This window comes from Lampris incognitus, chromosome 15 (assembly GCF_029633865.1).
Source record: "Lampris incognitus isolate fLamInc1 chromosome 15, fLamInc1.hap2, whole genome shotgun sequence".
In the NCBI taxonomy this organism is placed as follows: Eukaryota; Metazoa; Chordata; class Actinopteri; order Lampriformes; family Lampridae; genus Lampris; species Lampris incognitus.
This window is the reverse complement of record NC_079225.1, coordinates 2589414-2602500: the sequence shown is the minus strand read 5'-3', so window position 1 is coordinate 2602500 and position 13087 is coordinate 2589414. Positions and strand designations below refer to the sequence as shown.

The following is a 13087-nucleotide window of genomic DNA, read 5'->3' as shown; positions in this document are numbered from 1 at the left end:
ATGGGAACACGGTGTGTAGTTGGAGGGTGTGAGGAGCTGCCTGGTGAAAGGCCTGATGGGAACACGGTGTGTAGTTGGAGGGTGTCAGGTGCTGCCTGGTGAAAGGCCTGATGGGAACACGGTGTGTGGTTGGAGGGTGTGAGGAGCTGTCTTGTTCCTCTCATCCTCGGGCTCCTGCTCTGTGGAGTAACAGGCTGTACTGTGTCAGGGTCAGCTGGGTCACATCCTCCCCTGGGAACACTCATATGTCCTGGCTGTGTGTACGTGGACGATGCTTCCTGTGTCACTACACACTCATACTGCACTTGCACCACCCGTGGCAGGTACTGCACCTTCCTCTGGTCACATGCCGTGGCCATACCCTGACCAGCATGTAGTGGCCATACACTGACCAGCATGTAGTGACCAGCATGTAGTGGCCATATGATGACCAGTATGTAGTGACCATATGATGACCAGTATGAAGTGGCCATACGCTGACCAGCATGTAGTGACCATACGATGACCAGCATGTAGTGACCATATGATGACCAGCATGTAGTGACCATATGATGACCAGTATGTAGTGACCATACACTGACCAGCATGTAGTGACCATAGGATGACCAGTATGTAGTGGCCATACGCTGACCAGCATGTAGTGGCCATACGCTGACCAGCATGTAGTGACCATATGATGACCAGCATGTAGTGACCATACACTGACCAGCATGTAGTGACCATAGGATGACCAGTATGTAGTGGCCATACGCTGACCAGCATGTAGTGACCATATGCTGACCAGCATGTAGTGACCATACGATGACCAGTATGTAGTGGCCATACACTGACCAGCATGTAGTGACCATATGCTGACCAGCATGTAGTGGCCATACGCTGACCAGCATGTAGTGGCCATACGCTGACCAGCATGTAGTGACCATAGGATGACCAGCATGTAGTGACCATACACTGACCAGCATGTTATGACTGTATGATGACCAGCATGTAGTGACCATATGATGACCAGTATGTAGTGGCCATACGCTGACCAGTATGTAGTGGCCATATGATGACCAGCATGTAGTGACCATACACTGACCAGTATGTAGTGGCCATACGCTGACCAGTATGTACTGGCCATACGCTGACCAGCATGTAGTGGCCATACGCTGACCAGTATGTAGTGGCCATATGATGACCAGCATGTAGTGGCCATACGCTGACCAGCATGTAGTGACCATACGCTGACTAGTATGTAGTGGCCATATGATGACCAGCATGTAGTGACCATACGCTGACCAGTATGTAGTGGCCATACGCTGACCAGTATGTAGTGACCATACGATGACCAGTATGTAGTGACCATACGATGACCAGCATGTAGTGACCATAGGATGACCAGCATGTAGTGACCATATGATGACCAGCATGTAGTGACCATATGATGACCAGCATGTAGTGACCATATGATGACCAGCATGTAGTGACCATACGCTGACCAGCATGTAGTGACCATATGATGACCAGCATGTAGTGACCATATGATGACCAGCATGTAGTGGCGATATGCTGACCAGCATGTAGTGACCATATGATGACCAGCATGTAGTGACCATATGCTGACCAGCATGTAGTGACCATATGATGACCAGCATGTAGTGACCATATGATGACCAGCATGTAGTGGCCATACACTGACCAGTATGTAGTGACCATACGATGACCAGCATGTAGTGACCATACGCTGACCAGCATGTAGTGACCATACGATGACCAGCATGTAGTGACCATATGATGACCAGCATGTAGTGACCATATGATGACCAGCATGTAGTGACCATATGATGACCAGCATGTAGTGGCCATACGCTGACCAGCATGTAGTGACCATACGCTGACCAGCATGTAGTGACCATACGCTGACCAGCATGTAGTGGCGATATGAAGACCAGCATGTAGTGACCATATGATGACCAGCATGTAGTGACCATATGATGACCAGCATGTAGTGACCATATGATGACCAGCATGTAGTGACCATATGATGACCAGCATGTAGTGACCATATGATGACCAGCATGTAGTGACCATACGCTGACCAGCATGTAGTGACCATACGATGACCAGCATGTAGTGACCATACGATGACCAGCATGTAGTGACCATATGATGACCAGCATGTAGTGACCATACGATGACCAGCATGTAGTGACCATATGATGACCAGCATGTAGTGACCATATGATGACCAGCATGTAGTGACCATACGCTGACCAGCATGTAGTGGCGATATGAAGACCAGCATGTAGTGGCGATATGAAGACCAGCATGTAGTGGCGATATGAAGACCAGCATGTAGTGACCATATGATGACCAGCATGTAGTGGCGATATGATGACCAGCATGTAGTGACCATATGATGACCAGCATGTAGTGACCATACGCTGACCAGCATGTAGTGACCATACGCTGACCAGCATGTAGTGACCATATGATGACCAGCATGTAGTGACCATATGATGACCAGCATGTAGTGACCATATGATGACCAGCATGTAGTGACCATACGCTGACCAGCATGTAGTGACCATACGCTGACCAGCATGTAGTGACCATATGATGACCAGCATGTAGTGACCATATGATGACCAGCATGTAGTGGCGATATGCTGACCAGCATGTAGTGACCATATGATGACCAGCATGTAGTGACCATACGATGACCAGCATGTAGTGGCGATATGAAGACCAGCATGTAGTGACCATATGATGACCAGCATGTAGTGACCATACGATGACCAGCATGTAGTGGCGATATGAAGACCAGCATGTAGTGACCATATGATGACCAGCATGTAGTGACCATATGATGACCAGCATGTAGTGACCATATGCTGACCAGCATGTAGTGACCATATGATGACCAGTATGTAGTGACCATACGCTGACCAGCATGTAGTGGCGATATGAAGACCAGCTGCAGAGCCTCAGCGTTCTGAATGCGTCCCGGACCTCCCGGTGTCCTTGGTCTGTTTGACAGTTGTCCTTAAGGCTTAGAGTAACCTCGTGTTGTCCACACGTTGTGTACCCCGCCCCTTTCTCACGGGTCATTCATGACCCGCCTTCATTACCAAGACGGTCACTGTGACCGTTTTGGGAAGATGCAGACCTGCCGCTCCCTGAATCCTCCTAAAATTGCATATATTTGCATTAAAATGAGTTTTATATCAATCGCGCGCGCACACACGCACACACACAAACAAACAAAGCTTTGATAAGATTTACCTAAAACGACCATGAGCAGTCAAAATGACCGCCTCGTAATTTTACGCGTCATCGTGTGCGTCATGTCAGCATTTATGACGTGTCTTGGTGGCGTCATTTCCTTCGCGAAGTTCATTGCTGTGTCCTGGAAACACACTAGCGCCCTCCAGTGGAGAGAAATAAACTTGATGTGTGATGATGTCCAACATGTCTGGTTGCAGACGCACCGTGGCTGGTGCTGCAGCATTGACAGGCGTTGGACAGCGGCCAGTTTAAATAGTTTAAAAACAGTGTTAAAGTTGTTAAAATGTTAATGTTGGTGTCAGCTAGTTTCCTAACAGACACACTAACACATGTGATGCATTCATATCTCAGCTGGGTATTTATCTTGACACAATACAGAGTCTAAACACCGGCCGTCATTTTGACCGCCCATGGTCGTTTTATGTAGGAGTGAAATCCCGCTCGTTCCGGTGTTAAACCTCTAAATTAAAGCAACTTAATTTAATTATAAACCCCAAATCTGTTCTGCAGGAAGAAACAAGCTGTCAGTCGTCACAACCTGTGGGACTATCTGGGGTTACCCTCCGCACAGTGCAGAAGGACTGCACTTCATCAGTGGACACCACTCGTTTATATGGGGTCACATGACCCACACATGTCTTAGGGTCACACATGACCCACACATGTGTTAGGGTCACACATCACATGACCCACATGTCTTAGAGTCACATGACCCACACATGTCTTAGGGTCACACATGATGCCCACGTCTTAGGGACACACATCACATGACCCACACGTCTTAGGGTCACATGACCCACACATGTCTTAGGGTCACACATGACCCACACATGTCTTAGGGTCACATGACCCATACATGTCTTGGGGTCACACATCACATGACCCACACGTCTTAGAGTCACATGACCCACACATGTCTTAGGGTCACACATCACATGACCCACACGTCTTAGAGTCACATGACCCATACATGTCTTGGGGTCACACATGACCCACACGTCTTAGGGTCACACATCACATGACCCACACGTCTTAGGGTCACATGACCCACACATGTCTTAGGGTCACACATCACATGACCCACACGTGTTAGGGTCACACATCACATGACCCACACGTCTTAGGGTCACATGACCCACACATGTCTTAGGGTCACACATCTTAGGGTCACACATGACCCACACGTCTTAGGGTCACATGACCCACACATGTCTTAGGGTCACACATCACATGACCCACACGTGTTAGGGTCACACATCACATGACCCACACGTGTTAGGGTCACACATCACATGACCCACACATGTCTTAGGGTCACACGTGACCCTGAGACAACCTTAGTACCGTAGTGGTGTACAGCTTTCATGGAAATATGAACACAAACATGTTTCACCATGTGTAATGTTGGGGTCACTGCAGGAACAGTCATCACATCACACGTGGGTCATGTTGACCCGGAAGACAACAGAAGGGTCAAACTGTCCCCACATTATTACAATGAATGCTGCAAAATAACAAGCAGCCCACCACTACCATGCAGAGTCATGGCTATTCTGTTTAGTCAGGCAGGCTTTCCTTTCAAACTGTACCACAACATCACACTGGTGTGTGTGTGTGTGTGTGTGTGTGTGTGTGTGTGTGTGTGTGTGTGTGTGTGTGTGTGTGTGTGTGTGTGTGTGTGGTTGTGTGTGTCCCAGACATGTGCCCAGGCAGCTTAGATGGGGGGGAGGAGATGCAGAAGCGGTCCAAACTGCTGGGCCTGCTGGACGCGGTGACAGATGCTCTGGTCTGGGCCATCGCTAAAACAGGGCTGACGTTCAGACAGCAGTACACCCGCCTCGCGCACCTGCTCATGCTGCTGTCCCACATCCGGCATGTCAGGTAGGAGGACTCTGACTCAGCCCCGCCGTCTCCAGGGGCAACCCTTACTGTCACGTGGCTCTGCTGCTGTTGACTGTGCATCCGCTGTACTGGTGCACTCTGCTGTCACACCAGTAGCGACATACCAGTCACACTGGACTGTACCCAACACCGCCAGAACTACTGACAATAGAATTCATATCTATTCCCTGCTGCTCATCATAATGATAATAGAATTCATATCTATTCCCTGCTGCTTATTATGATAATAGAATTCATATCTATTCCCTGCTGCTCATCATAATGATAATAGAATCCATATCTATTCCCTGCTGCTTATCATAATGATTAGAATTCATATCTATTCCCTGCTGCTTATTATATTGATAATAGAATTCATATCTATTTCCTGCTGCTTATTATAATGATAATAGAATTCATATCTATTCCCTGCTGCTTATTGTAATGATAATAGAATTAATATCTATTCCCTGCGTATCATAATGATAATAGAATTCATATCTATTCCCTGCTGCTCATCATAATGATAATATAATTCATATCTATTCCCTGCTGCTTATTATGATAATAGAATTCATATCTATTCCCTGCTGCTTATCATAATGATAATAGAATTCTTATCTATGCCCTGCTGCTTATCATAATTGTAATAGAATTCATATCTATTCCCTGCTTATCGTAATTATAATAGAATTCCTATCTATTCCCTGCTGCTCATTATAATTATAACAGAATGCATATCTATTCCCTGCTGCTTATCGTAATTATAATAGAATTCCTATCTATTCCCTGCTGCTTATCGTAATTATAATAGAATTCATATCTATTCCCTGCTGCTTATCGTAATTATAATAGAATTCCTATCTATTCCCTGCTGCTTATCGTAATTATAATAGAATTCCTATCTATTCCCTGCTGCTTATCGTAATTATAATAGAATTCCTATCTATTCCCTGCTGCTTATCGTAATTATAATATAATTCCTATCTATTCCCTGCTGCTTATCGTAATTATAATATAATTCCTATCTATTCCCTGCTGCTTATCATAATGATAAAAGAATTCATATCTATTCCCTTTTTATCGTAATTATAATAGAATTCATATCTATTCCCTGCTGTTCATTGTAATTATAATAGAATTAATATCTATTCCCTGCTGCTCATCATAATTATAATAGAATTCATATCTATTCCCTGCTTATCATAATTATAATAGAATTCATATCTATTCCCTGCCGCTTATCGTAATTATAATTGAATTCATACCTATTCCCTGCTGTTCATCATAATTATAATAGAATTCATATCTACTCCCTGCTGCTTATTATAATGATAATAGAATTCATATCTATTCCCTGCTGCTTATTATAATGATAATAGAATTCATATCTATTCCCTGCTGCTCATCATAATTATAATATAATTCATATCTATTCCCTGCTGTTCATCATAATTATAATAGAATTCATATCTACTCCCTGCTGCTTATTATAATGATAATAGAATTCATATCTATTCCCTGCTGCTTATCATAATGATAATAGAATTCATATCTATTCCCTGCTGTTCATCATAATTATAATAGAATTCATATCTACTCCCTGCTGCTTATTATAATGATAATAGAATTCATATCTATTCCCTGCTGTTCATCATAATGATAATAGAATTCATATCTATTCCCTGCTGCTCATCATAATGACAATGGAATTCATATCTATTCCCTGCTGCTTATTATAATGATAATATAATTCTTATCTATTCCCTGCTTATCATAATTGTAATAGAATTCATATCTATTCCCTGCTTATCGTAATTATAATAGAATTCATATCTATTCCCTGCTGCTCATTATAATTATAACAGAATACATATCTATTCCCTGCTGCTTATTATAATGATGATAGAATTCATACCTATTCCCTGCTGTTTAACATAATTATAATAGAATTCATATCTACTCCCTGCTGCTTATTATAATGATAATAGAATTCATATCTATTCCCTGCTGCTTATCACAATTATAATAGAAATCATATCTCTTTCCTGCTGCTTATCATAATTATAATATAATTCATATCTATTCCCTGCTGCTCATCCTAATGACAATAAAATGCATATCTATTCCCTGCTGCTCATCATAATTATAATAGAATTCATATCTACTCCCTGCTGCTTATCGTAATTATAATAGAATTCATATCTATTCCCTGCTGTTTATCATAATTATAATAGAATTCATATCTATTCCCTGCTGCTGATCGTAATTATAATAGAATTCATATCTATTCCCTGCTGCTTATCGTAATGATAATAGAATTCATATCTATTCCCTGCTGCTTATCATGATTATAATTGAATTCATATCTATTCCCTGCTGCTCATCATAATTATAATTGAATTCATATCTATTCCCTGCTGCTTATCATAATTATAATTGAATTCATATCTATTCTCTGCTGCTTATCATAATTATAATAGAATTCATATCTTTTCCCTGCTGCTTATCGTAATTATAATAGAATTCCTATCTATTCCCTGCTTATCGTAATTATAATAGAATTCCTATCTATTCCCTGCTGCTTATCATAATGATAAAAGAATTCATATCTATTCCCTTTTTATCGTAATTATAATAGAATTCATATCTATTCCCTGCTGTTCATTGTAATTATAATAGAATTAATATCTATTCCCTGCTGCTCATCATAATTATAATAGAATTCATATCTATTCCCTGCTTATCATAATTATAATAGAATTCATATATATTCCCTGCCGCTTATCGTAATTATAATTGAATTCATACCTATTCCCTGCTGTTCATCATAATTATAATAGAATTCATATCTACTCCCTGCTGCTTATTATAATGATAATAGAATGCATATCTATTCCCTTCTGCTTATTATAATGATAATAGAATTCTTATCTATTCCCTGCTTATCATAATTGTAATAGAATTCATATCTATTCCCTGCTTATCGTAATTATAATAGAATTCATATCTATTCCCTGCTGCTCATTATAATTATAACAGAATACATATCTATTCCCTGCTGCTTATTATAATGATGATAGAATTCATACCTATTCCCTGCTGTTTAACATAATTATAATAGAATTCATATCTCTTTCCTGCTGCTTATCATAATTATAATATAATTCATATCTATTCCCTGCTGCTCATCCTAATGATAATAGAATGCATATCTATTCCCTGCTGCTCATCATAATTATAATAGAATTCATATCTATTCTCTGCTGCTCATCGTAAAGACAAACCAGGTCTCTACTGTCCATCAGCACTAGTTCAGCTCGGATGCGGAAGTCGTCATCGTTGTGACTAAACCTTGATCACCATGTCACGTGCTCCCTGCAGCCCGTCCTCTTTTACTGCTCACTCACGTGCGCTCCGTGTTTCCCGTTTCAGCAACAAGGGCATGGACCACCTCTACAGCATGACCATGAAGAACATGGTGCCTCTGTATGACCTGCTGCTGGAGATGCTGGATGCCCACGTCATGCACAGCTCTCGCCTCCCCTGCCAGCAGCCGCAGCAGGAGGCCCAGGGGCCCCACAGCTCCAGCGGCGGTGCGGCAGACATGGGCTCCAACCTGCAATGAAAACGACCCCCGGGGCAGACGGCAGGGGCAGGAGACCAACTGCTCTCACATGAATGAAATCCCACGCAAGTCTCTCATGTGTCATGTGACGTCACTCCGCACTTGTTCCGCACGCTGCTGCGCTCTGCTTTGCACACGTCTAGTTCGTGTCACGTGTTTTACAGGAACCGCCTCGCAGCCGGGCTTCTGACTTCTCCAGACGCGTTGCTTCATAGAAACGGCACGTGTTGCCAAAGTCACGTGGTCAGATGTAATGCGCTGACGCACTGAATGTGGCGACGTTTTCAACGTTTTGCTGCATTTATAACAAAGCTAAACATTCAACAGTGCAAACTGGGGGGCAAGAAGAGCCCACCCGTAAATGGGAGCAGCCTTGGCGTAACTGTTAGAAGCTTATTTTGACTTTCCTAAAGCCAAGGCATTGGCACTGAGTTGAGGAGAAGAGAGTCAAGCTTGTTTTTGCGCACAAATAATAGCCAGTAAAGAAAGGGTGAACCTGGGACATGATGGGCATGAGGGATCATCGTGCTTTGTTTTGGTTTTGTTGTATAAAAGTAGGCCATAGCAACGAGCTGCTGTGTCAACTGCAAATAATACATGCGAGCATGTTTTTTAAATGGTGTTGAATTAGTTACCAACTCGCTTTCTGTTTGAGTTGTCTTGTGGTGTCCGAGGAGAAGCTAGAGCCTGTGAAGGAGTTCCTCAGGAAGTTCCCCAGGAGCTCCTCAGGTGTTCCTCCGGGATTCCTCAGGAGTTCCTCAAGTGTTCTTCAGGAGTTCCTCAGGGGTTCTTCAGGAGTTCCCCGGGAGTTCCTCAGGGGTTCCTCGGGAGTTACTCAGGGGTTCTTCAGGAGTTCCCCGGGAGTTCCTCAGGGGTTCCTCGGGGTTCCTCAGGGGTTCTTCAGGAGTTCCCCGGGAGTTCCTCAGGGGTTCCTCGGGAGTTCCTCGGGAGTTCCTCAGGGGTTCCTCGGGAGTTCCTCAGGGGTTCTTCAGGAGTTCCTCGGGAGTTCCTCAGGTGTTCCTCAGCAGTTCCTCAGAACAGGAGACACAGTAGGCATCTTGGACTTTTCAAAAGAATAGCGAGCAAAAACAACACAAACATGGAAGCTTTTAACTTTGATGCCAGCCCTTTTCTTGCAAACTCTTCCATGACTTTAAATGCAAGCTGTTCATGTGAATTTATTAGAATATTATACATTATTGCACATGTGAAGAGTGGTGTTTAAACCATAAAAGGGCAAAATTGCTTTCTACAAACGTGATGATGCTATTTTAAGATGTCCATTGACGAGACACCTTTAACTGGCTTAGGAAACCTTGCAAGGAAATGGGCGTCTACAACACAAAACCTGTTGGCGGGCAACGTTTTTAGAAAGCCTTCCATAAATGAGAACAGTCGCATGAGAGACAGACCTCAGTTAAAGACGTTGTGGCAACGCAGCTGATTAATCACTTGTCACAGAGATGGGATGTTCCTTCCCTCCTTTTGTAGTCTCTAAATAAACACAATACACTTGTACCAGTATCAACCCCATAGAATTAAACGCCACAGTCCAGTTCTGGTTTCCTTGTCTAGGAGCTGTCTTGTTTTCTGTGAAGAAGATGAACTAGTTTGCTGCAAGACGACGTTGTATTCCTCTACATGTGTGTCATGTTTTTTTGTAGAAAAGGAAAAGGTTATTTTTGTGTTTCTATTCTTAATTGTGAGCTCTTTTATGCACAGCAGCTTAAATCACGACTGCACAGCAAAATGTTCTCTTCAGTGGACGAGCCCATTTCAATATGGAGACATCTAGTTAAAAAATCCTCTGCAGGAACTGTTGACTTTCACTCGCTGGCCTTACTCTGCCGCACTTTCTGCCACAAGATGTAAAAAACATCGTTACTATATGGACTGTAGCGACACCTGGTGTGTACAGTAACCGTGGTGGTCATTTTGAAATGCCAGTTTCCACAGTAAAACATTGTAAACTGTTATTGTTGCTTATTATTGGTGTAAATGTGCATCAAAAAGTGTTGCCAGCATGCTTCATCGACCTGCAGCCCAGTGGAGGATGAAGAACCTGCTTGTGTTCGGGTCTCAGAGGAGGCGTCGTCAGCCTGCTGGCTCAAGGACTCTGCTGCTCACCACAGAACGATGTTGCTTTCCTTCCCAGTGTGTTTGTTTTCCTATCTGCACATTGCCATCTCCGCCTTCCTGTCTCTGTTTTCCCCTAAACGAAGCAGAACCGCATTAAAACTGGTCCTAATAAGCACTGTGGTGGATTACTGCTTCCTACATCCTCTGCAGCACGAGCGAAGCTGGAGTTCCGAGTGAGCGAGGTGAACGCGTGCAGTCTCATAACGCCACCTCTAAAGATGACAGGACATCCGTCTCTCCATCATTCGTATTAAAGCTCTAATATAACCCGGCAAAGACAGGTGAAAACACGAGGGCACAGAACTCATCCCTTTTCGCCTTGGCTGCACTGGAAAGCCACACCGTCGTTATCAGTGGGCGCTCTGGTTTCCATGACAACCAGGATTAAGGTGTCCAACCGCCGGGCGCTATTACGTCCGGCTGCTGTTCAGAGTGGATCTGAGGTATCGAGCGTTTAGAGAGCCCACGCTCCTCAGCCGAGCATAGTGGGGGGGGGGGGGGTTGCTTTTTGGATAATGAGTACCGGTCGTACTCATCCCTTCCCCTGACAGCGCTCACCTTCTGTGTGGAGCATGCAAGTCCCGGATCGGCCCGTGGCGTCGCTCTCGTGCTTAAACCCTTGTGTTCTGTTCGGGTCAGAATGAACCATTTCAAATGACCGCTACTAACAATAAGACTGTTCACACCACTCAACAGGAGTGATAAGGGAGATAAGGACAAGACGTACTGCGTATTTTTAGATAAACATTACAATTTGTATCGCAGGCGGCACGGCGGCGCAGTGGTTAGCGCGGTCGCCTGACAGCAAGAAGGTCCTGGGTTCGAGCCCCGGGGTGGTCCAACCTTGGGGGTCGTCCCGGGTCGTCCTCTGTGTGGAGTTGCATGTTCTCTCCGTGTCTGTGTGGGTTTCCTCCGGGTGCTCCGGTTTCCCCCCACAGTCCAAAGACCTGCAGGTCAGGTGGATCGCTGTACTAAACTGTCCCTAGGTGTGTGTGCGTGTGTGCGTGTGTGCGTGTGTGCGTGCGTGCGTCCGTCCGTCCGTCAGCCCTGTGTGATGGCCTGGCGGCCTGTCCAGGGTGTCTCCCCGTCTGCCGCCCAATGACTGCTGGGACGGGCTCCAGCATCCCCGTGACGCTGGGAGCAGGGTGAGCTGTTTGGATGGATGGATGGATGGATGGATGGATGGATGGATGTGTCTATAAAATCCACAGGGGGCCTGGGTCAGCATGACGGTGAACAATACATCCCCTGCTAATTAGTGAACAGAACATGAGGATTAAACGGCTATTCTGCAGGTGGAGGTGCTGACCTGGGCTGGCTGTCTCGTAGTGCTGATGAGACAATCAGACGTAGTCAGGACTTCACCCACAGCTGGTGCAACTAGACGTAGTCAGCACTTCACCCACAGCTGGTGCAACTAGACGTAGTCAGGACTTCACCCACAGCTGGTGCAACTAGACGTAGTCAGGACCTCACCCACAGCTGGTGCAACTAGACGTAGTCAGGACCTCACCCACAGCTGGTGCAACTAGACGTAGTCAGGACCTCACCCACAGCTGGTGCAACTAGACGTAGTCAGGACCTCACCCGCAGCTGGTGCAACTAGACGTAGTCAGGACTTCACCCACAGCTGGTGCAACTAGACGTAGTCAGGACTTCACCCACAGCTGGTGCAACTAGACGTAGTCAGGACCTCACCCACAGCTGGTGCAACTAGACGTAGTCAGGACCTCACCCACAGCTGGTGCAACTAGACGTAGTCAGGACTTCACCCACAGCTGGTGCAACTAGACGTAGTCAGGACTTCACCCACAGCTGGTGCAACTAGACGTAGTCAGGACCTCACCCACAGCTGGTGCAGCTAGACGTAGTCAGGACTTCACCCACAGCTGGTGCAGCTAGACGTAGTCAGGACTTCACCCACAGCTGGTGCAACCGGCCCCGATCATCCCAAGGAATGACTGTTTTCTTTTGCTGAACGTGAGTCAAGACGTTCAGTTAACGTAGTCGTTTTTTCAGCCACACACACACACACACACACACACACGTGTGCGTTGTGTGGCAGGTGCTGAAAAACAGCATTTGTTCATCTTCAGGTGTTTGATGGGACTTGACTTACTGAACCCCTATCGGAGGTGGGCTGAAGGTGCTAAGCCGGAGCCAAACAAC

The 13087-nt window shown here is 45.1% G+C and overlaps 1 protein-coding gene across 1 annotated transcript in view; it reads left to right on the top strand.

Annotated features, from left to right (window-relative positions):
- esr2a (estrogen receptor 2a) overlaps positions 1–11015 on the top strand; it is a 54882-nt gene extending 43867 nt beyond the window's left edge. Inside the window, exons 8-9 of the mRNA XM_056294875.1 lie at positions 4968–5151; positions 8587–11015. Of these exons, the coding sequence (XP_056150850.1) occupies positions 4968–5151; positions 8587–8779 (377 nt within the window). The 3' untranslated portion in view covers positions 8780–11015. The remainder of the gene's footprint in view (positions 1–4967; positions 5152–8586) is intronic.
- Positions 11016–13087: the final 2072 nt, after the last annotated feature.